Source organism: Nasonia vitripennis, chromosome 4 (assembly GCF_009193385.2).
Source record: "Nasonia vitripennis strain AsymCx chromosome 4, Nvit_psr_1.1, whole genome shotgun sequence".
NCBI lineage: Eukaryota > Metazoa > Arthropoda > Insecta > Hymenoptera > Pteromalidae > Nasonia > Nasonia vitripennis.
In genome coordinates, this window is record NC_045760.1 from 19,300,219 (window position 1) to 19,322,739 (window position 22,521).

The window sequence follows — 22,521 nt, forward strand, 5'->3', positions numbered from 1 at the left end:
GTAGGTCTGTACCACCGTCAAGTCCTGCTAAGGGACGAACTATCGGTCAGAACCGGAGGCTGTAAATCGCGTGTTTTTGGGGGCTCACTTATCGGGCGTTCTCGGTACATTTGCACGTTTTCTCGTTAATCTTACCTTTATAGGCTTGAAATGGACTAAAAAATATGCATAATCATGTAGGCTTGAACTTCGGGCAGTCCCTGCTAAGGGCTGAACTATAGGCTCGTATGCACCCTTATAAAGTCTGCGGTTTACTTATCGGGCGTTTGCGTTGCCAATAGTACATTGTGCAACTAGGGGGGAAATTTGGCTTTTTCATACTCGGGTGATGTTTTGAGCACTCGTGTCCGTCTCGGGCGCCTACGGTGCCCTCGACTCCCACTCGTGTTCAAAACATCACCCTCGCTAGAAAAAGCCAATCCCCCCCCCCCTAGTTGCACAATATACTATTATCAACAGCTTAAGGTCCAGTCCCAGCTACGTTAGATCTTTGCTGCCAAGCAATCGTCTGAATACGAGCTTGAAATCTGAGGCAGTGAACACCTGCTCCGACAGCAATAACGTGAAGAAAAATTCAGGAAGGAGTAGTCGTGTGTGGTATTCGCCCACTCGATCGAAAGGGTTCGTTCGCACCTGTAGAAAGTGACGAAAAGCGCTGTTATTTTCACGGAAAATTTTCAATTCACGCGCGTTTATTCCGCCGAGTTTAATCAAGGAAAATTCGAGAAAAGGTTATCCTTATAGGCTAAATAAAACATGCAATCGTTCCCCATCGCTGCTTTCAACAAATTGACGCAAAGTTTTGCTCGGTTATGTTTGCCTGCCGCATCCAGCAGCTTCTAAAAATACAATGCGCGGCGTAACTCAAAGTCGGAATCAATATACTGCCAAAGAAAACAATTTCTCGCCGAGAGACGTAAGACGCGATTGCAAAAGGAAGAGGTACCGCGAGCTTTGAATAAACTCGATGTATCGACTCCATCCCCTCTCGCTATAAATTCTTTAATATCGTTCAAACACCTGCAGTTGTCTAGATATGCCGGCGCGCTATTGAAAAATTTCTGATTGAAAATATTAAGGCCAGCGCGCTGCATTTATGTATACATCGCAGAGAGAGGGATATCGGCGGCTCTATAATATGCGGAGCGCCAGTGCACTGTATGTGTGTGTGTTATTGTGTGCAGCCTCGATAAATTTTAATCTTCGCGCGAAACTATTTCAGCGGAGTAGATTCTGTATAAAACAAACGCGGGATTTCGAAGCGGTTATCGGAAAATTTTCGCGTCGAACCGATATTTGCCAGACCGCCGATATTGTAATTAATCGAATGCTCCCGGTCTAGATTTTTCCGCTTCTATCATAGCCAATACTAATTTTATCAGCGATACATTGAAAATAAGCGAGCACTCTAACGCAACGAGGCAATGAATTCCTAGGGGAAACCGCCAGCCGCCTGCCATGCCGTCCGACACGGAAGAAACAAAATGAATAAAAGAGAGCCACTGACAGCGCGCGTCTTCAGGCCGATTCTCGTCGCTGCATGCGCGCAGTTGTGCGGAGTAGTCACGCGATTAGCCGCAAATCATCCGGGGGTAGGTGACGCGTGAAAGCTGGTCCTAATTCCCTTCCTCCTCGCGCGGCGCTTCTTGCTCCGCACTCCCGCGCGCTCGTTGCCGCCCCATTGACTCGGACAATGACTGCGACGCGCCTCGAGAGCCAGGACAAAGGCTAGAGAGAGCAGACTCGTGAGCAAAAAGAGGCGTTTCGGAAAAAAGGGCCGAAAGCGCTGTGTAAGGCTGACATAGCCGCGAGGTTTTGTAAGAGGTCGATTTCGTGTTGCACGTCTCTATGCATGCGTATGACGAACAATTTCATGAAAATTGGATTCGAGAAGTAACTATATAACAAACGTCCTATGAAGCGCGAGATGAACAAGCTTCGGGCCGATAACTCGCGAATTCACGTCGGAGAGTAAAAGTTCCAGCCCGCAAGTTCCGTATACGCATCTCGATCAGATCTGGAAGCTCCCGCGTCATCCCTCCTATAATCAGTGCATTATTATTTGCGAAACAGCGCCAAGCCGTTTACGCAGCGTATATCGACACACATCGCGGCTCGCGACTGTGCACACATCGTATCATCGAGACACACAGCGAAGGGGAGCTCGCCAGCAGCAGTGGCAGCTCCGAGATATCACACCGCGTCCCAGGACAAGGCAGAGCACGCGCGTGTGTATAGGGAGCGGATCGATCCCGGCGCGTTCCGGTTATATATATATATATATATATATATATATATATATATATATATATATATATATATATATATATATATATATATATATATATATATATATGAGTGTGTGTGTGTACATATAGTTACCGCCCCCGCGCCTGGCGGCGAAGATTAAAGGGCAGTTTGCCGCACGCCGGGGGCAAAGGAAAGAGTGTACGCGCGCGGAGAGATGCTTATACTCTCAAGCTTACACTGCTCGATGTGTTCTCTCGAGCGGAGATGAATAACGCTTCGAGAAAGCTTGGCTTTTGCATCCTTTTTTCTCCTTCGAGAGATGCTCCCGAGAACTCGCCGGACAAAGAATAACTTTGCCACTCCTCGGCGCGGATGAATTTTTTAGGTTTATGGAGCAGTTGCACGAGGGTGTGCGTCGCGCGGAAAGCGAGGAGGCCTCGAGAAGCGCGTATTGCGTCAACAAATCGTCGGGCAGCTGGCGCGGCACCAAGACACGAAATAGAATACATAGGAAAAGACAAAATAGAATGCGCGGCTTTAATGCGCTTTGCTATGCTATGTAACGACGTGCGGGGCGCTTTTGCACTGGCGCGACGCGGCGTCGATATCAGCGCGCTGAAATTTATATGGCCCTTGCTGTGTATACTGTTACAAACGGAGAGGAGACATAGTCGAAAGCGAAAAAGTAGACGACGGGACTCGAACTCGCGGACCCGAGAGCCAGAGGCCTGTGCTCTAACCACTGAGCTAACGTCTACGATGCATTCGGACGCTATGCATCGTAGTACGGCTCGGCGGACTCTTATCGCTGACTCGTCTTCGCTGCTCGCGTTGCAGACGTGTGCGCCTGTGACAATACGCACACCGCGCGGCGGCTCAGCCGTCGCTTTCTCTTGGAAGAGAAGGAAGAGCGTCCGGTAATTTATATATCGGTGGGATGCATACGACCGTAAGTCATGTCTTATACATAAGCATATTAATAACCACTGCAAAATATCATAAGTAGGAATCAACTTTTGTCTATGTTGCGCTCACTAAAACATAAAGTATATTCAAGCGTGAGTCGGATCGACAGAGAAATCGGATCTCTGACATACCTATAGATCTTAGCCATTATACACGGAGAAACAAAAATTGAATCTACCGAAGCTACTTCAGTAGGATCTACTTGAGTAAAAAATGTGCGAGAATAGACTCGCACAGCACAAACTTTCCGAGCGAGAAAAGTGGGGGAAGCGCAGCAGTGGCGGTAGGCGGGGCTAGACGAGTTTGGGCCCTTCTGCGCATTCGATGAGTGTCTACCGCGCAGGATTTTCTTTACCTAAGTCGTCAAGTAGATTCTACTGAAGTTTTGAGTAGCCTCAACGTTTTTTTTCTCCGTGCACAAGCCTATAGCTGCAATACCTCATCTCAAATGTCTCGAGACCATAGGTATACAGCTAGACTAAACTGACGCTCATCAGGGCGGAGCGGCAGCGGGGATGTCCACTTCCCCCAAATATACAGCTCTATTTTATACATACGTCAGACGACTGGCGACAGTCAGCTTCTCCCCCTCGCACGCTAATGGGTCGCCGGCCGTGCATCAGGTATGAGTACCTGTGCGATAAAAGCGAGATAGACTATTCGGCGTCGAGGATAGGGGCCAAGCCGGATTGTGCTGGGATGAGACAGACAGTCTTATTGTCCTATATTGTACCAACTGTCGCCGTGTGGACACCAATGGCGCCATTGTCTTGTAGACGATTCGGCGTGTGGAAAACTTGGCTTTACGTACACTCAGACTCTTGAGAGACTAGCCCAGCAAGTTAATTACAGTATATCTGTCTCAATCTACGTCAGCAAGTCACGATTTCACCTTGAATTTAACCGGGCTCGCGGGCATCCTCTCATGGGGGCAATGAAAATTAAGGATGCGTCAATACGAGAAGATGCGAAAATGAGAAAAATGCCTCTACGGCGTCGATTTGCGTCCTGATGCGATAGTTGAATACTGGACGCGATCACACTTCGCGCTTGTCTCTCAACGGACTCGCGAGATAGAGCACGTAAATGCAACCAGGCCTTTCTTTCCGCCGTTGAGCAGATGCGATGGTTCGATGTCGGACTAATCAAGGACCGGCGGCTCTTTCAGAGCGCACCGTGAGGAAAAATCCGTAACGTAGTACTACAATTTGGTTAGCTGATCGTTACGAAATGCTGGAGAATTAATAGTACATTATGCGACGAGGGAAGAATATAAGCGATTTCCAGCGAGGGTGAGCTGAAAACACCACACCCGAGTCTGTAATAGCTTTTCTCCCCATGCCCACGGCGTATTTTCTCAACGAGGACATGGAAGGACCCTTTTTTATGCACGAAAGTAGCGTAGGTCATTTCGAGTCGTGCACAATGTACTTGAACATTTTTATATTTTCAATTCTTCTAAGTTCAAATATAAATCTCGATCCTCAATCAGCTGAATCGCTTCAGCGGGGAGAAAAAAATTTTCTTGACAATTGTTTTCTCCCCGCTCCAACTTGACCCTTTCCAACCACGCTCGAAATGCACGATTTTTTACGCTACTTTCTGGCATGAAAAAGTGTTCATCTTATGCTCGAGTTGGGAAAATACGTTTTCAGGATTCGCGAAAAAATGCAACTTTATCAAGCGGCTTTCGCTACCCACGTTTTACATATTATGATGAGTACGGAGTAGTTGGGAAAATTTCGAATTAAAAACTTTAAGCGCAAGAAAAAGGATGTGCTTATACACATTATATACACTGAATGAAACGCAGCTAACGTTTTTATTTCTAGACGCCTTCATTTTCAACTAAATCAATTAAAAGTGACGGATTTCATGGTATAGGAGTACAAAGTGGCCACTAGTCTCGCAGGGTAATTTTAAACTCATAATACCTGGGACCCAGGATGGCTCTTGCGAGTATCGCCAGGTACTCCACCTGTAGTCTATCCCCCCCCCCACCTCCACCCCCGCACCTTGTTTTTCAGGTATGAAGATTAAATACGAAGCCCTTGTCCCGTGCAGTATATAAGAGCTGCACGCAAAAGCTTGAGCCCATCAGTTACTTACTCGCATCGACATAGTCAAGAGCTCTCGACAGTGCCAAAGTAGTATTCGAATTCGCGAATGAAAGTTCGAGTGACAGTGTTCCAACCATTCTACTCAGTGATCTTTACCGAAGCTTCAGCTACAGGAAATGGCGCAAGCACCGAATTCGATAAGCAGCAGGCAGAGCTCCGCTGGCGAGAAAAGGCCCTGTCCTGATGGCGAAACAAATAAAAGCTCTAACAAAAAAAGCAAACAAAGATCCCGGAATGAAGAAACTAAAATACAAGTGGTTTACGATGTCATCTGTAAGGGCGTGACAAAGGCAGAGACGTCACGACATTACGACATCGCCGAATCGACAATCCGCGGTTGGATCGGTTATGTACAAGCTTATCTGACGCGGTTAAAATGTGAAGGGAGAGACGTTCGATTTACGGAAAAGGGTTTTGTCGCTGAGGACGGACAACCCGTGGATTATAAAATCCATAGCAAGCCGCGTCCTGGCGACGACAACGCACCAGAGGCGGCGTGTCGTAAGTACGCGGGAAACCGGCGCCTCAGCACATCCGATGAGTTGAAAGCGTTAGAACAACTGGATCTTAGCATATGCACAAAGAATTTGTGTTCGTCTCCGGCCATGAAAATAGAAGCTACAGATACAGACGTGCATGAAAAAGACCTGTTTTCATGCATCCAAAGTGAATGGAAAGCCATTCCTTCCCGCCACTCAAAAACACTCAAAATGAATCAAACTTTTTAAAAATTTTGAAAATGTTTGAAAGAGGGCGGCTTACGGCTCAAAATGCACAACCCACCATTCATCCACCCAGTGTGTAGCAAGGGGGGAGGGCAATTTCTACCTCGGGTGAGATTTGAATACATGACACTGATTTTTTGATTTTCTTTCTTCAGCTATCATACGAACTGTACACGAATCATTCGCCGTTATTTATAGTTCTTTCGAAAGGATTAGGAGTCACGGGTCGTCAATCAGCCAAGAAGTCTTGGAGTTCTTGGCGGATAGTGCGAACGCAATCGCATCTTATGTAGAGCATCAGAATCAGCAGCAGCAGTAGCAGAATGATCTAATTTAAAGGACGTTAAAGGAAGCAGTAAAGAATTGCGCGTGGTCCACGAAGGGCCCCCGAGCACACCTTAAAACCGACCGTAAAATCTTTCTGTATAAATTCTCGCAGGAATTCCCTGCAAGTCTTTGCAAAAACGCGCAATTCATGTAGGTTATCCTACAGGACACCCTGCAGGGTTTTCTGTAGGGGATTTTGTAAACGCGCAATAATATGTATCTGACATAATTTTAAAATATTAAAAGTTTTAATGTTTGTACATAATATAAAAATAAAAAATTGTTAGCAATTTTTACTATACCGCGTACCAAATTTTGTGGATACTAAATCTTTTTAAAAATATTTTTTTGTCCCTTTCATTTTGTCGTCTGTTAAGGTTTCTTCTTTCTTCTTTCATTATTTATTTGCCACTTTCAATCTCGCAGTTTAAGAACGAAAGTCGCATCGCATAGAATTTCTTTTATGATGATAACCTAATTTACGTATATCGCAAGCTAATTATTGCACATTTCACATGTCGCAACCTAACAACGCATCGCTAGACTAATTGCATTTATATTTATATATAATGTTCCGATCTGAAAGTTCCTTATATACTAACCGAACAGTTTTTCGTCTCTTGCGAGTGGAGTTTACGAGACACCCCCTAGCGGCAGTAAGTGAACAAGCTAATTTCTGTCGTCGGGTTAGTTTACGACGAATTTTTTAGCTCTGTCGATAACGTTTTACCGACGGAACACAGCGAGTCAGAGCGAAGTGCAATTTTTACTATACTGGTATAGCAATTTTTGATAAATGTATAGTAAATTTTCACACAAACATACTAAATTATCTGCATAGGTCCGAGTTCGTGCCCCAATTAGTATACAGTATAGTAATTTTTAGTGATACATTTCTCTCCGTGTAATAAGCAGCCGCGGGGACGCGACACCAGACTGTCTGCACATGTACATTGTACACGCATACATATACCTAATGACGATGACGAGCAAGTGGTTGCTACCGTTAGCGGCCTGCACCGTTCCAAAGTGTGCTATAGGATCCATACTTTCAATAAGTCGTCTGGGATGGCTGGCTGTATTGACTCGTGCGCAGAAATGTCTCGTTTTTAAAGTAGCTCCGAAGTGGCTGGTTCTTGCTCCTCGAAAAATGAATCTGGTTGTTGAAAGATTTTCTTGACTAGCTGCTTTGAAAGGCGCGTTTTCTGGACTAGCTGCAGCTTCCCCCCTTCTCGAGCGTCGATATTATAATGGCAGGATGAATTCGCGTGTTGCAGATGCGGGATCGACGGGGCCCGGCGTGCCCTCCCAGCAGCAGCGGAAGAGCGTTCGCCAACACGGCCCTCGGAGCTGCGGCGGGCGCGTGCTCGTAGAGGCTGCGGGCGCGGCCTGGGGCGCCTCCGTGTGTACCTTAGGCTCCGCGCCGTCCGCTTCTTCGCTTGCATCGCCAGACCGCTATGAACGCCAGCGTCAACATTGAGAGGAACTCGTGGCGTCTGCCTCCAGACGAGACCGTCCAGGTCGCAGATCCACGCTCGAAGTCTGCCCAGGTAAAAGAGGTAATCGATCCAGCCAGCTGATTATTTATCGTCGTTATATATACGTATATCGTCCTCGTCACCTTGTCGTCTTGTGTAACCATGTGTCCGTGTTTACACCTTCTGTTCTGCATATTTCTGTTTCCTTCTTCTTTATTTTCAAACGCGACACGTACGAGTGCATAACGTCGGCACTGCACTGAGTGCGTGTGTAACTCAAGTCTACTATTTCCCTATCCGGACGTACACGGCGTACACGCCTCACACGCGCCGCACGTTCGTGGAAGACATGCCGCAGTATAGAACATATAGCATACGGAACTCTGCGACGCGCATAACGGACTTGGTTTAGATATTTTTTTAATACACACTTCCCACGCACTCCCTTTCTGTGTTTTTGACAATGTCGTTTGCATCGTTGCATGCGTTTGTACACGTAGGATGTGTTCGATTCGAGCGAGGGCTGCCCTATGCATTTACAGAGCGCGTTTCTCTTTGGCAAACGTATAACGCGGACTCGGATGAACATTTCTGGGTGGAAAAGAGAGTTGGCAGAAAGTTCATAGAAATTTACTTTGGCGGCTCCCCATTTCCACGCAAATATTTGGAGTTCGATAAACTTTTTCGACAAAAGAGCTGTCGTGCGCGCGCTTTCGAGCCTGGAAAAATTCATCCGCGCGTTATTGACGAAGAAAAATGCGCGGCGCGTCTTCGATCCAGACCTCGTTAAAATTTTTCCTCTTGAAAAAAAGTCACGTCATCTTCCACAGAGCGCTTGTATATTACATATACAAGTGATGGGTACAAAAAAAAAAAAAAAAACAGAAGGAACGTATTTCGGGGCACGCGCAGCTCCGCAAAAATTAACGGCTCAATCGTATGCGCGGTCGCGTCGCGCGCAATTCCGTGTCGAGACTCGCAGATTGCATATCCGAGCTAATCAGCTGTATGTAATTGCCCGACTTCCCTCGAAAATTCACAATACGAGCTGCAAGGTGTGTGCGTGTGTTTTTTACAGTGCAGTGCAGTGTGTGGCGTGATTGAATAATTTTTGCCCGATTGACGTTGTCGCATTGTTGAACGTCTACAGCTCTTTTTTTATCGGCCAATGGATTTATTGCCAAGGAATCAAACATTATATCACGCATTTTATACCCACGATGAATATTCATGCGCGATCAAATAAATTTATCATGGGCAATTTGGAGTGCAGTTTCGAGCATCAACAGCCATCAGAGAACGCTCGATTATGCTCGATATAGCGATTATTCTGAAAATCGCATAGGTATATCGCGTAAAAGTAATTTCGAATAACCCGCACGGATTATATCTGTAGATACGGGCGTAATCCAATTGTTGAGGATCTCGCGAGGACTCGCGAGCAGCGCAAGCAACAAGCATAAACAACGCGTAACTCGATTGAATGAAACAACAGTCAAATTCAATCACGCCAGGCAATAGGAATTACACCGTCGAGCGGGGGGGGGGGGGGGAAAGCAGAGCGTTCTGTACAGCTGGAAAAGCTCCTTCCCGCCTGCAGACACGAGTCGCGTCGGGTGTTCCGCCGCAAAATCCATGAAAATCTTAGGCAAGCCCGCGCCACGGCGCTCAGCTCGTACGAGGCGATATAAAGTGCAGAGTGGCTGTTCTGCAATTGTAATAACAAGCCGTCATCCCGTATGTACATGTATATATCTGCAGTATATGCCGCAGCAGCGGCTGTAAGCGAGACTATAACGCAGAGCTCGAGTATAGCCGTCTCGTGAGCGATATTTACCTTTATAAAACTTGCACGCGAATCCGATAAGCGCTTCAATCGTTCGCGTGCGCGCGCGCGAGCGGAAGACGACGAGCAAACGAGAGAGAAGGTATAAGAATTTATCATTCCTCCCACTTGCTCTTATCAGGCCTGACGTAATGGCCAGCGCGTTAAGTGTATCAGACGTTTGCACGCCCTTGCAGGCTTGAACAGCTATAAATTCACTCTTCGATTGAAAATTAAAGCCCTGATGCAAGAAAGTCCCTCGCCAGCAGCAAGAAAGAATGAGATGATAATGAGAAAACGTGAGAGAGTGACAGAAACCGAGAGTGCAGAGCGGCACAAAGTTGCGGCCAGTAGGCAAAGCTAATTAACTTCGCGGCCGGTCGCGGATGCTTAATTCAATGAGTCGGAAGCTGATACGTACAAGCCTTTGCACGAGAAGCTGTTTCTTGTACCGCGTGTACTGTAACGCGCACGACGTAGATCATAGTACTAATTAAGAACGTATACGAAATGCAATTTTTCCTCGAGAGACTCGCAGTCGTCCTCAAGTTCTGACAAGGCGAATTGCGCACACGTTGTATACGCACAGCTCGTTTCTCCCACCCTCTCTGTCGCGCGGCGCATAAGCTCGTCGGAAGCCGCGTCAAAGGAGCAACAGTGGTCTAACTCAATTACCCGTCGGATGCGCTCTCTCTCTCTCTCTCTCTCTCTCTCTCTCTCTCTCTCTCTCTCTCTCTCTTTCGCGCTCGCGGCTTCTCGCTCGAGCCCCAACTGGCGCGCGACAGTCGAGCAGTGGTTGTTGCCGCCGCACTCGTTGTCTTGTATGCCCGTCGCGGATCTCAAGTCGCAGTTATTATGATGAGTACGTTCGAGAACCCGATCGACTACGACGAGGTAAGGGATTACGAGGCTTTAGTTTAGCGCGACGCGGCAGTCGGCCAGTGCGGTTATTGCAGTCGTCATGGTTCGCTGCGCGCACATCTGTGTGGTAGGTCTAGAAGATGTATACTTTAATGTGCGCGCGAGGATTATCAGCGAGTGAATTGTGCAATCATTACGGTTTGCTTAACGAGTTTTGCGTAACTGGCTGTATACCGATAGTCCGGAGCCGATTGTAAATTGTCCATTGATTAACCCGAATTACGTAAGCGCAGATTGAGCGGAAATACGCCGCGGTGCTTCTCGCGCGAGAAAGCACATCTCCGAGTCGAGCTCGATCGAGTCCAATCGGAGAAATTAAATTTTCAATTCATACAGCGCTTTGCGTGCGCATATCCAAAAATATCGTGACTCAGCCGAAATTCGCCGCGCACGAAAAAAATATATCCGCTCGGCGATACCTCCATGAATTTCCCTCCGCGAACGGAGATAATGAGGACCGCTCGTCGCGGAGTGAGAAATCCGAAGCAGCTCCTCTCCTTCTATTCGCGCCTCGGTAGGCGGCTCCTTCGATTTTCTCGACGCGCTCGAATGGAATACTCAAGAAGATCGAGCGGTATTCTCGGTCTACTCGTCGTCGTACTGAATTCCAGCGCTATATGTATATGAAAGCGTATGCGGAGGCCTTGTTTAGGATTCAGCGCGCCAGTTTCCCACCCGACGGCTACGCGGCAGCTCCAGATACGTTGTTACCTCTTCTTTTTGGTCTGGAAGCTTCCTTGCTATACGTCTGTATATCTTTGGGCAATTCGATTCGATTCCGAGTTTTGTATTGGCGTTCGCTGCTGATGATCAGTCGGGTCAAATGACAAATATACACCGAAACAAATAACGACGAGCGAAATTTTCCCATCCCCTCGGTAAAAGCCCGGCTGTGCCGAAATATCAGACACGCGCGATTCGCAAAACGCCAGAGAGAACAACGATTCTCCCAGCTCCTCGCACGTGCATGCACCGATGCTCGCGGAGCAGAAGCGGCGACACGTAGGATATTTGAATCAGGACAATTCAGGCCGCGCGCACTTTTGCAATTTTCTCTCGGAAAGGGAAAGGGGGAGCGATCTACCCCCCTGGAAAAATTCCTCGACTGGATTGCCGCGCGCTGCGCACCGGGGATTCGGTTAGCGCGAGGTAAAACTTTCGCGAATCGCCGTGCTCGATTAAACCTTATTGGAGCCTGCTTCGACTTTTGTTATGTAGCGAATTCCTCGTAAAGTTGACGGGGGAAGAATCGATCGTCCTTTATTTTATTTTCTCTCGCTGCGCCGGGTCGCGAAATTTCTGCCTCGAGAGGAAGGGGGCCGAAATACTGGACGCGCGTGCGTGACTCCGGAATACGAGCGTTTGTATATATTATGCCGTTACACACGCGGATATCGACTTTCAATAAAGCGATATTTATATGCGCGTCGGACGAGAGCGCATGCGGGAAGGGAGGAAAATGCAATGCACCTACACTTGAAACCGATCGGAAGATTATGCGCGCTCACTCTCTCTCTCTCTCTCTCTCTCTCTCTCTCTCTCTCTCTCTCTCTCTCTCTGTACTGCGCGTACATACAACACGTGCGCACTTGTAGACATATTATGGTCGTGTTTTCGATCGTCGAGTTCGGCACCGTCACGTCGTTGTTGTCTTCTCTTACTTCTCGTCGTTTTAGTTATAGACACGAGTTTGTTTGTTACATAGTTTTGTGTTCGACTCCCGAGGAGGTTGCGGGGGAACTTGCGCATAACGCATCCTCTCAACGTCCTCGGGATGCCGTTTTCGCGTGCTTGTCTGCATTTTTGAAATAATTGCCGCTCGCAAGGACGCGTAACTGGATAGCGTTTGATTCATTGCAGGATTTGACTTACTCCGATGGCGGTCATAATTGGCGAAGTATCATCTTCTCCCTGCTGGTAATCGGCGGCGTTATCGCTGGTATCGTCACCGCCATTTATCTGCTTGGGTGAGTGTTTCCTTCATCGTCCTGATTAGAGTTGTGAGAATAAACTTTTTTCTTTTCACCGACGACAAACAGCTACGTCGACGAACTTTTGTACTGGAGTGGAAGACGCTTGACGCTGGAGGAATGCCTTCACGGTGACTTGACCCCCCACAGGCTACCGCCCACTTGGATATCGCACGACAAATTCGTCTATCAAGCGGACGACGGCTCCCTCGCCCTCCTCGACACCTCCAACAACTCCATTTCACTCTTGGTATCGAACCATACTCTCGTAAGTACATCGCGCTCGTTACTGTTTTAAAACACAACAATCAACCACGGCATCGTTATGATAAGAATGTATTTGGAATATAGCGTATTGGCAGCAGATAGCTCGACATTTTCCGGTCCTAAAATGCTTTTGAAATCAAAGCTCGATAACCTCGGTCGTTCTCACAATAATCACTGAAATAAAACATCCCTTTTCTGCAACAAATGCAGCTATACGTATGCGTGCGGAAGAGCCAGCGAGGCGTTGCGGTCGAGCGAGTGAAAAATCACGGTCTCGGTGTAGTAGAGCTCAACGCGTGCCGACGCGAGGCCGAAGCCGCGTGTCGAGCAGCCTTTCAAGTGAAATTGGATGAATTCTTCGTAGAGCTATATACTGCTATGTTTTACCCGTTCGCGGTAACGCTTTTTCTCCTCGTGTGAGGGATAGGAAGACAAATGATGCAACCCACGAGACAAGCACTGCCGCTGCAATTGTATTATGGTGCGATCGCGCGCGGCGGAGGATTGTACGATTAAGCATTATTTTTTCGCAGCGTCGAACGAAATATAATGTGCGAGAATTTAATTAAAATCGTCGCGACTTTACGTATACGGGCAACGGATTGAACGGAAAAATAAAATTCAATTACACGAGCTGTCGGCGCATGTAGGAGCTGCTGGTATATGCTCTGATAATATTGCGGCAACGAGACGTCGGCCGAATGAAAGGCGCGCGCGATGATGGTTACAAATGAGGATAATAAACGTGGAATAATAACGGACGAGTAATTTGAATAATTTATGCCGCCCGCAGAGATTTTTTTGACTTGCCTCTTAGGTATGTTCGTATTGCTTACAGAAACAAATTTTTTTCAGTTATATACAATAAAAAATAAATATTGTGAGTTACGTCAAGAAACTTCTTTCGTTAGATCTCGATACCTATTCTGTATAATATATACCTCATTGAAGTTCGTCTAAAACGGAGTTGGATACAAAGCCGATACTTTGCTTTTAGTGAGCAGTTGTCGGTTAACTATTAATAAAGTATCTATTTTGCAAGTCTATGCATTATCCGTTTACCCTCCTAATGAGAGATATGCGAGTAAACAAAATACTCTTATTAAAATAGCCATCCAATCCGCGAACCGCGCGCCTCATATAAAGCCGTATGTCCTGAAAGCAATTAACACCTATTTAAATATTACACCTACCCACAGTCGTATGCGAAATGATAATCATCCGCACGAGTTTCCACGGTCTCGGCTGCACATTTCGGAAAATTGCTTTGCACGATATCGCTGGCCGGCCGGTCGGCCGTTGCGCTTTCTATGCGGCCGCGGACGTACTGCACATGGCCGAGCGAGCGAACGAAAAGGGAGAGGGTATATATAGATAATAGGTACATGCATGCACCTATACTCAGACTCGCCGTTGGAAAATAATCGCTTATTCGAATTATGCGCATCCGGCGTACACAGGCCGGAGGGCTCGAATTGGAAATTGCGAGTTGTATCGGCTGCGAGTATGCATTCGGCAAACGCGTATGCGAACTAGCGTGGATTCTTGCAGCTGTGGTCCATCTTTTGGCCGCGGAGGCAAATGCGCATACATACTGCAGTCGACGACCGGCCTCAAAACCAATTGGACTGTGAGTCGGCGGGCACAAGTATAGTACCGAAAGCGGCGTATTCGCGGAATAGGTATAATGTTATGCGCGCGACCGAGTCGATGAAAGGATTCGTTCGTTTCGATGGGCTCTGCTGCCGCTGCTGAATTTTTCAAATTTTACCTTCAAACTAGTTTTTTTTCATCCCTTGATGTGCTGGCTCCTTTTGACAGTGAAATTCAGATCAGATTTTTAACCTCTTTATTGAAATTGAATGGGTTATTCGGATTCTCTTTTCTCGTAGTTTTCGATATAAATAACGATAAAGCACTCCTCCCTATAAAACTTTATCGTCGTTTGAATGACTTATATAGTTACATCGAAGCTTCTTCTTCGCAAGAGTCAAGCTAGATGCAACGCAATGGGACAAAGGCTGCAGAATCTCGCTCCACTCGAGCCAACGAGCTATGGAGAAGAAACTAGATAGAATATTCGATTGACAAGTTTAATCTCGTAAACATTTCGCTCGCAGAAGGACAAAAGCCCGAGAGCTCCAATTCCGAAATTCCTCGAATCAAAGAGTTTGATCAGTTCCCCCGCGACTAAATGAACAATATCGTATTTTCATCCCCGTAAAAAAGGAGAATGGAATCGATCTCTCGTTCGCCGAGAATTTCGTCCTCGCAACAAAAAAAAGCTTAACAACCGCGCGCGTTTTCAGCCATTTTCCACTCGATAGACTTTTATAAAGGATGCAATGCAATCGGCCGATTGATCTCGATGGTCCCTCTCACGGATGAAGAGTCAAAGAGGGACGCAGAGCGCTTCGTCGATGATTTTCGAGACAGAATAAAAATCATGCCGAATGTGCAATTTGTCCTCGATTGCGTGTCGATATTAACACGAAACTTCTGATGATCGGTCAGGCGCTTGTTTGTTAAGAAAATCTGACACCGTTTACGCGCCTACTATCGCGCTGCGTATTGCCGACTTGTGTAACTCGGCGCTCGGAATTTGATCGAACGCGCGCGCTTCATCCGCGAAGTAAATCGCTGGAGCCTGCAGCCGCGTGCGTAAAACCGAACGACCGTAATAAAAGGCTGTATGCGTATGCAGCCGAGTAGCGAGAGAAGGAGGGAGATTAATCTAACGTTTGTATACATTTTTACAGGCTTCCATTAACGTTTCCACGATTACCTCTGCGCGCGCACTTTTCATCGCGCACTTGACGAATCGTCAGAGTGCACCCCGCGCGTATAGTCGTTTTTATTTTTCTCCTGTGCTCGCACGTATACATATACGTACATACTCTGTGCATGGATTTCCGCGAATCCGAATTTCGCTAACGAAGACTCTCGTTTGTTTACTCGCGCGTGCCGGAACGTTCGCGCGCGAATGAAATTGCTCGAATGACCGTGCGTAACAAAGCGTCGCTTTTTTGCATTTCATCTTCGACTTTTCCGCGCCATGTACTATAGCGTTAAAAATAAGCGTTATTTTTAATAACCCCTCGGGTAACAACAATACGAGAAAAGCGGCACAGCGTCGGAGCGCTGTATACATCGAAAAAGTTACGCAAGAGGACAGGAAGTGAAAGGAGAGAGGGGGCGAGTTCGGGGAAAAATGCCCGATGAAAAAGAAGCGATTACGCCGCGCCGGAAAGTGGAAGGCTTCCAAATTCTCACCCCCCTTTTCTCGCGAGGCGGTCTGTAGAGAGCTGGAGGAGCGCTGGAAGAGAAAGAGAGAGAAAACTGCGCGACTACTACGCGCCGCATTGATCCGCGTGGACGCGACGGAGGTGCTGCTGCAGACACATCCGCTCACGCTGCTGCTGCCCGGCAACCGCCTCGGTGTGTGTGTGTGTGTGTGTGTGCGCGCGCGCGTGTGTGTGTATACAGAGTTCCTCGTTCTCTCGCTGCAAGCTCCGCCATAGTTTGCCGGCTCTTGCTCTTGTTTGCGGTCCTACATAGCTCCGGTTCGATCTTGCCCGGGAAGAATATACTGCCGAGGAGTTTGTTGCAGCGAGATGTATGCGCGCGGTTCTCTGATGATTGAGCTGTTTCGCCCGCGGAGGCTGCCGTGCGAGATGCTTCTCTTCGCCAAGAGACTTTATCGTTCGGTCGGCTGACGCTTCCGAACCGCGGCTATACATAAATGAAAAAGTGCATGGACGCTAATAGCAGAGACTAGATAGAGCCAGAGAGTTTATAGTGGCACGATGAGTCCTCCTGACTCCTTCCGTCCACTTTCTCAAGACCCGAACGTTTTCCCAGCTTATAAGTAGATCTCTCTCTCTCTCTCTCTCTCTCTCTCTCTCTCTCTCTCTCTCTCTCTCTCTCTCTCTCTCTCTCTCTCTCTCTCTCTCGTTAGAGACGAAAGTCGGCAAAACGCACTTGACATTTTATACGCTCCAATAAAAATCCAATCTCCGCGCAGGTCGTAAAAAATTTTTTCAAAACTCTGCCGGCACACTGAATTAACCGGAGAAGAAAAAAAATTGGAAAAATTCCAAGCTTCAAGACCGCTTGTAATCACGCAGAAGCGCGCTAAGGCGATAAAGCAAGCCCGCAAGTCTGCTTCATGAATCGTCAGTATACTATACTGCAGCCGCCCTCCCAAACAATCCCTACTTTTCGAAAAAGCAACCTCCCCGAATCCAGGCCAGCGAAAAAAAAAACACTTCCCCCGGCCGTGCATTCTCGCGGTCCGTTAATTTTTCAGCGCTTCCACTCCCCTCTCGAGTTATTTGTCTCTATACGCGCTCCTTTCTTTTGCGCGGTTGCGCAAAGCCGTATAAGAGAGAGAATTGCCATTCGTGATTCTCGCGATTTCTCCCGCCGCGGCCGCGGTGCCTCTGGCTTTTTCCAATTTCTTCGGCTTGCGTCAGGTGCGCCTATACTAGCTAGAAGGTAGTGCGCATTTTTTCTTTTGACCCCCGCCGATATTTGAGAAAAGGGAGAGCCAGTTCGTGTTTCGCCGGAAAGTAGAATCTAATAGAATCTTGTGCTCTCTCTCTCTCTCTCTCTCTCTCTCTCTCTCTCTCTCTCTCTCTCTCTCTAATGTGAAATGCGACTATTGCGACTGTGCAGAATTGCTGTGGCTGCGGAAGAAGAAAATTAACACTGGAAATTTCAGAAAGGGATAAAGTCTGCTGTCAATACGTGTCGATTATTTCTTCATTTAAGAAGCAAATTCAACTATTAACATCGTAAAACATAAATATCAAACATAGGGCAAGACCTAATTAATGAAGGCAAACGAGACAGCCAACAATGTCCCCCTCGAAAAAGAAACTTGATGAAAAATAGCGCACAATAGCCGAGAACGCTTCCAATCAGGTTGTTTTGTTCCACATCCCTGGCTTCGTTGCCCCGCCGGTAATTGAGAGCGCAATCATTTTTCCGCCTCGTAAAAAGCCAGCGTCAGCGATAACCAGTCGGAGCTCCTCGAGTTCCTCTATTTTTTTTCGCTTTTTTTTTTGTGGAAAAAAACGACGTGGCATGCGCGGAGATGAGGCGCCGGTAAATATCTAGTCGTGTTTATGCTGTTGCAGAGGCAGCTCAACGTGCAGGGCTATCAGTGCAGCACGGACCTACGTTATGTGCTCTTCAAGCATAATGTCAAGCCGGTAGGTAAACATCGCTATAAGTAGTTGGCATGCGCGCGCACTATCGACGCTTTTCTTTTTTCCATCCACCTTGTACACCGCGCGTATATACTATTTTTTAGAAACATTCGCATGAAAATTTTATGGTGGATTTTTGCATAAAATTTTACGAGCATATCGTATTAGTGGTGTAGAGTTTTTTGCGGATTTGCATGCTGTAGCAGCTAGGTTTACTCAACTAATAACTCGCTGTTGGTTTTGCAGGTCTTCCGACACACGTTCACTGCTCATTACACGGTCTACGATGTCACGAACGAGTGAGTCCAGTATACTTGTGTCTTTTGCATGCTACAAGCCCATGAAAAATGCGCAGATGCTGGCCAATCGCGTTTCATCGCCGAAAAGCGCGAGTTAATATGTAATAAGAGTAATTGGGTCGACGTTTTAAATTTCCTCGATTTTAATTAAAAGCTGAAATTAAATCTGGCTTTACGAATCAAAAGATACATTCGGGATTAAACTGGCGGCAGCGCGCATATGTATATATACGATGCGCAAATACGTCGTCATCCGGCGAGCCGCAGCTACATGTACAGGTGTGTTATGTTCGCGTGTCCGCAGCCACCACACACCCCTTCGGCTGCAGGCGTCGCCGCGAATACAGCAGACGCGTCTACAGCACGCGGCCTGGCTCGGCAACACGACTGCCCTGCTGATGGTCTCGGACAACGACATCTACGTGCGCGGATCCCCCAACTCGGCCGAGGACACCAGGCTCACGGACACGGGCCTTCCTGGGATCGTCTACAATGGGGTGCCCGATTGGCTGTATCAGGAGGAGGTGATGCCCAGGCCCGACTGCACGTGGCCCAGTCCCGACGGCTCGCATCTCCTCTACGCCAGTTTCAATGACTCCAAGGTTTATGCTTATTCTTATTACAACCATAAATAATAATTGAAGCGGGAACACAATCTTGAATATTTAACGAAGAATCTTGTATTTTTGGATGAAATTCAGACGTTTAAATTTTAAGATTTAATTTTAAGGTTTAACTAGTACGGTTCAGATTTGCCGCGAAGACTAGTACATTTCAGATCCTTCCCACATCAAGAAATCCAATTGTTTTGGAGAAAAGCAAATAGTTATTTTGGTTAAACTAATAAAATTGCAATATTTTCAAAATTTCGAAATTTAAAAAGTTGTTATGACATCTAATATTAAAGTTTGTTTTTCTAATTAAAGTTAAACTTAGTAAAATAATTTTTTGGCAACTTTAACAATATTGCAATTTTAATAATTTTAAATAATATAACTATTTGTTTATCTTCAAAACAATTGGATTTTTTCATGTAAGAAAGATCTGAAATGTACTAGTCTTTGCGGCAAATCTGAACGGTACTACCCTTCGTAGGGACCGTAGATATGGTTATAATCATTCATTATAAAATTATTGAATAAAGTATGTGTGCAAGACATCTTCCATTCAATCGGATTCTGATATTCTCACTCGAAATGGAATAGGTTTAATAATTAATTTTGAAGAACGTTTGTGATTTTTATTAAATTTTTATAATAAAGTTAACGGTTACAGTATTGTTTACAGAAATGATCTGACTGTTTCAGGCATTGAGAAAGTTGTAGATAGTAAGAATCCCGAGATTTATCGAGAATTCCGAAATATTTGGAGATTTTCGAAAAACTTATAGCGGTATAGCTAAGAAAATAAGTATAAAAAGTGTATTTTAATTAATAGATTGCGGAACTATTGCGCGAACTGGGCGATTCCTGGCTGCGAGTCGAAAAAACTACTTATACATCCTTAGTATATATATATATATATATATATATATATATATATATATATATATATATATATATATATATATATATATATATATATATATATATATATATATATATATATATAGAATACAATCAGTAAAAACGCACGTGCGCAGGTCAACGCACTGGAGTTCCCGTGGTTCGGCGCGTCGGTGAACTCGGAGACGGTGCGCAAGGGCGTGTTCCCGCCTTCGAGAACGGTGCGCTACCCGACGCCGGGCTCGCCCAATCCCGAGGTCGACGTCTGGATCGTCGACTTCACCAACGTCACCACCGGCTACAACAACGCCACGAACCTCACCAGCTCGACCCCCACCAAGGTGAAGCTCAAGCCGCCGCCGGTCTTCGATGGGCAGTGAGTCTCTCTTCTCTCTTCTCCTTCTATTCGCTATTTTGACTATACCTTTCAAAACAGCCGGGAGACGAAGGCGGCGCGTTGTAATCAACTGTGTTTGCGGATTCATAAATATAATATGCATAAGGTTAAAATTATGCGATTCTGCGATAAGCCGACGAGGTGCATAAGTACGCATACAGCTACGAAAGTTCACTTTTGTCTTGTCATATATAACAGCTTCTTCATGAAAATCTCCAAAATATAGAAAGCGACGCGAATTAAACTTTATTGCACACGAAAAGCACGACAAAGCGCTCGCGGTCGTAAAACGCGCGGCGATAAATTTTTACATCGCCAGCTATAAATAATCTTGTCACAACAATTACCTCGCATTTACCGCTCGTAGCGCGACGCTGCACATAAAGTATTTTTCGTGATTTATTCAATCGTAAATGCGTAATCTGCGCTATGAAATAATCGCCTTATTTATCGGCCGAAGCTCTGCTCGACTGACGGAGATAACTCAAGAAAAATGTTTTTTTTTTTCCCCCCACAGGGAGTACTACCTGATCTCGGCCGGCTGGATAGGCGAGGACTCGGCCCAGGTCGCGGTGGTCTGGATGACGCGCTCGCAGAACCTCTCGGTGGTGTCGGCCTGCCGGGCGCCGAGCTGGGAGTGCGAGGAGACCCACTCGGAGCGCGCCCCTGAGGGCCAGTGGCTGGACGCCCAGCCGCACCCAGTCTTCGCCCCGGACGGCGACAGCTTCCTCCTGCTGGGGGCTGTGCAGGAGGGCGCCCAGGAGCACTTCACCCACATCAAGCACATCACCCTCACCCAGCAGAGGATAGCCGTGCTCTCGCACGGCCGATACGAGGTACGCGATTTTTCGAGAATTTTTCGTACATTTTATGTGTACCGAACTCTGAGCCATCGTTTGCGCAGGTCAGCGAGATTCTCGCCTGGGACACGAGGTCCCACCTGGTGTATTATTTAGCGACGAGGGAACGAAGCCCCGGGCAGAAGCACCTCTACGTCGTGAAAGACCCTATCGCTGACGACCCTCGAAGGCTGGAGCCGCTCTGCGTCACTTGCGACATCGCCGATACCCAGCTGAATAACCGGTCGGTATAATATATACGTACTCGAATACGCGTATGTACCTCTTCGAGAGTTGACGGTGAAAAAAGTCGATTTCGCAGATTGTACTACACGAATTGCACGCACTTCGGGGCGTCGGTGAATCCGCCGCTGCTGGACGAGCAGGCGCAGGAGCCGAAGGACGACGAGGAGCTGGGCTACTACGTGCTCTACTGCGAGGGCCCGGGCCTGCCTCTGGCTGCGATTCATTCCATGAGGACGCACAAAATCGTCCGAATCCTCTACGACACGAGGATCCAGAGGGCAGAGCTGCTCTCGCAGCTCGCTCTGCCCAAGAGACAAAGTTTCGAGGTATGCATGATATATACCTCAGGTATCGGTCGTCAGGCGATCAAAATTCCGAGAAATCTCGGTTCTAGCATTATCCGCGCTTATGTTTCGGCTCCGACACGACGCTCGCTGCATTTCGCGCGCTTTTTAATCCCTGTTGTTTGCGGATTTATTAATATTATCCTATGTATTATTAATATTATCCATTTCACAGAAATATTTCTCACTGCACGCACGTTCGAGTTGGTGTGAAATCGTCTAAAATTTTGTATCGCAACTGAACGGTCGTCCATTAAATTTGTACATACTTTCGATCGAAATCGGCGCACTAGTTGAATTACCGAGTGAATTTGCCTCAGGTGCCGCTACCCCAGGGCTGGCGGGCCCAGGTCCAGCTTCTGCTGCCGCCGTCCTGGCGCGAGGAGCTGCGCGACGCAGCTTTCCCAGTCCTGGTCGAGGTGAACGGTCGGCCGGGCAGCGCCGCGGTGACGGACCAGTTCCGCGTCGACTGGGGCACCTACATGTCCAGCCACAACGACGTCGTCTACGTGCGGCTGGACGTGCGCGGCGCCCGGGGCCAGGGCAAGCGGGCCCTCTACCGTCGCATCGGCGGCGTCGAGGTCCAGGACCAGGTGACGGTGCTGCGGCACCTACTCGACACCCTCAAGTACCTCGACGAGTCGCGCGTCGGCGTCTGGGGCTGGGGCTACGGCGGCTACGTCACCTCCATGGTCCTCGGCAGTCAGCAGAACGTCTTCAAGTGCGGCGTCGCCGTCAACCCCATCGCCGACTGGCTCTACTACAGTGAGTGCTGCGCCTCCTCCCCAATCATACACCTGCCTCGCTATTTTCTATCCTGCTGTACGTG

At 47.3% G+C, this 22,521-nt stretch overlaps 1 protein-coding gene across 6 annotated transcripts in view; it reads left to right on the plus strand.

The window, feature by feature from the left end:
• Nucleotides 1-22,521, plus strand: part of LOC100114586 (inactive dipeptidyl peptidase 10) — a 96,180-nt gene that overhangs the window by 67,856 nt on the left and 5,803 nt on the right. For 3 of the 6 annotated variants that reach the window (XM_031929490.1, XM_031929489.1, XM_031929491.2), the window contains 11 exons: nt 7,666-7,947; nt 12,473-12,579; nt 12,652-12,850; nt 17,991-18,065; nt 18,309-18,361; nt 18,666-18,963; nt 20,004-20,242; nt 20,781-21,099; nt 21,168-21,346; nt 21,425-21,674; nt 22,013-22,457. In XM_031929490.1, coding sequence (XP_031785350.1) covers nt 7,846-7,947; nt 12,473-12,579; nt 12,652-12,850; nt 17,991-18,065; nt 18,309-18,361; nt 18,666-18,963; nt 20,004-20,242; nt 20,781-21,099; nt 21,168-21,346; nt 21,425-21,674; nt 22,013-22,457 — 2,266 coding nt within the window. In that variant the 5' untranslated portion in view covers nt 7,666-7,845. Of the gene's footprint in view, nt 1-7,665; nt 7,948-10,458; nt 10,680-12,472; nt 12,580-12,651; nt 12,851-17,990; nt 18,066-18,308; nt 18,362-18,665; nt 18,964-20,003; nt 20,243-20,780; nt 21,100-21,167; nt 21,347-21,424; nt 21,675-22,012; nt 22,458-22,521 lie in introns of those variants that run through there. The other 3 variants (XM_031929492.1, XM_031929493.1, XM_031929494.1) reach the window with 3 other exon arrangements.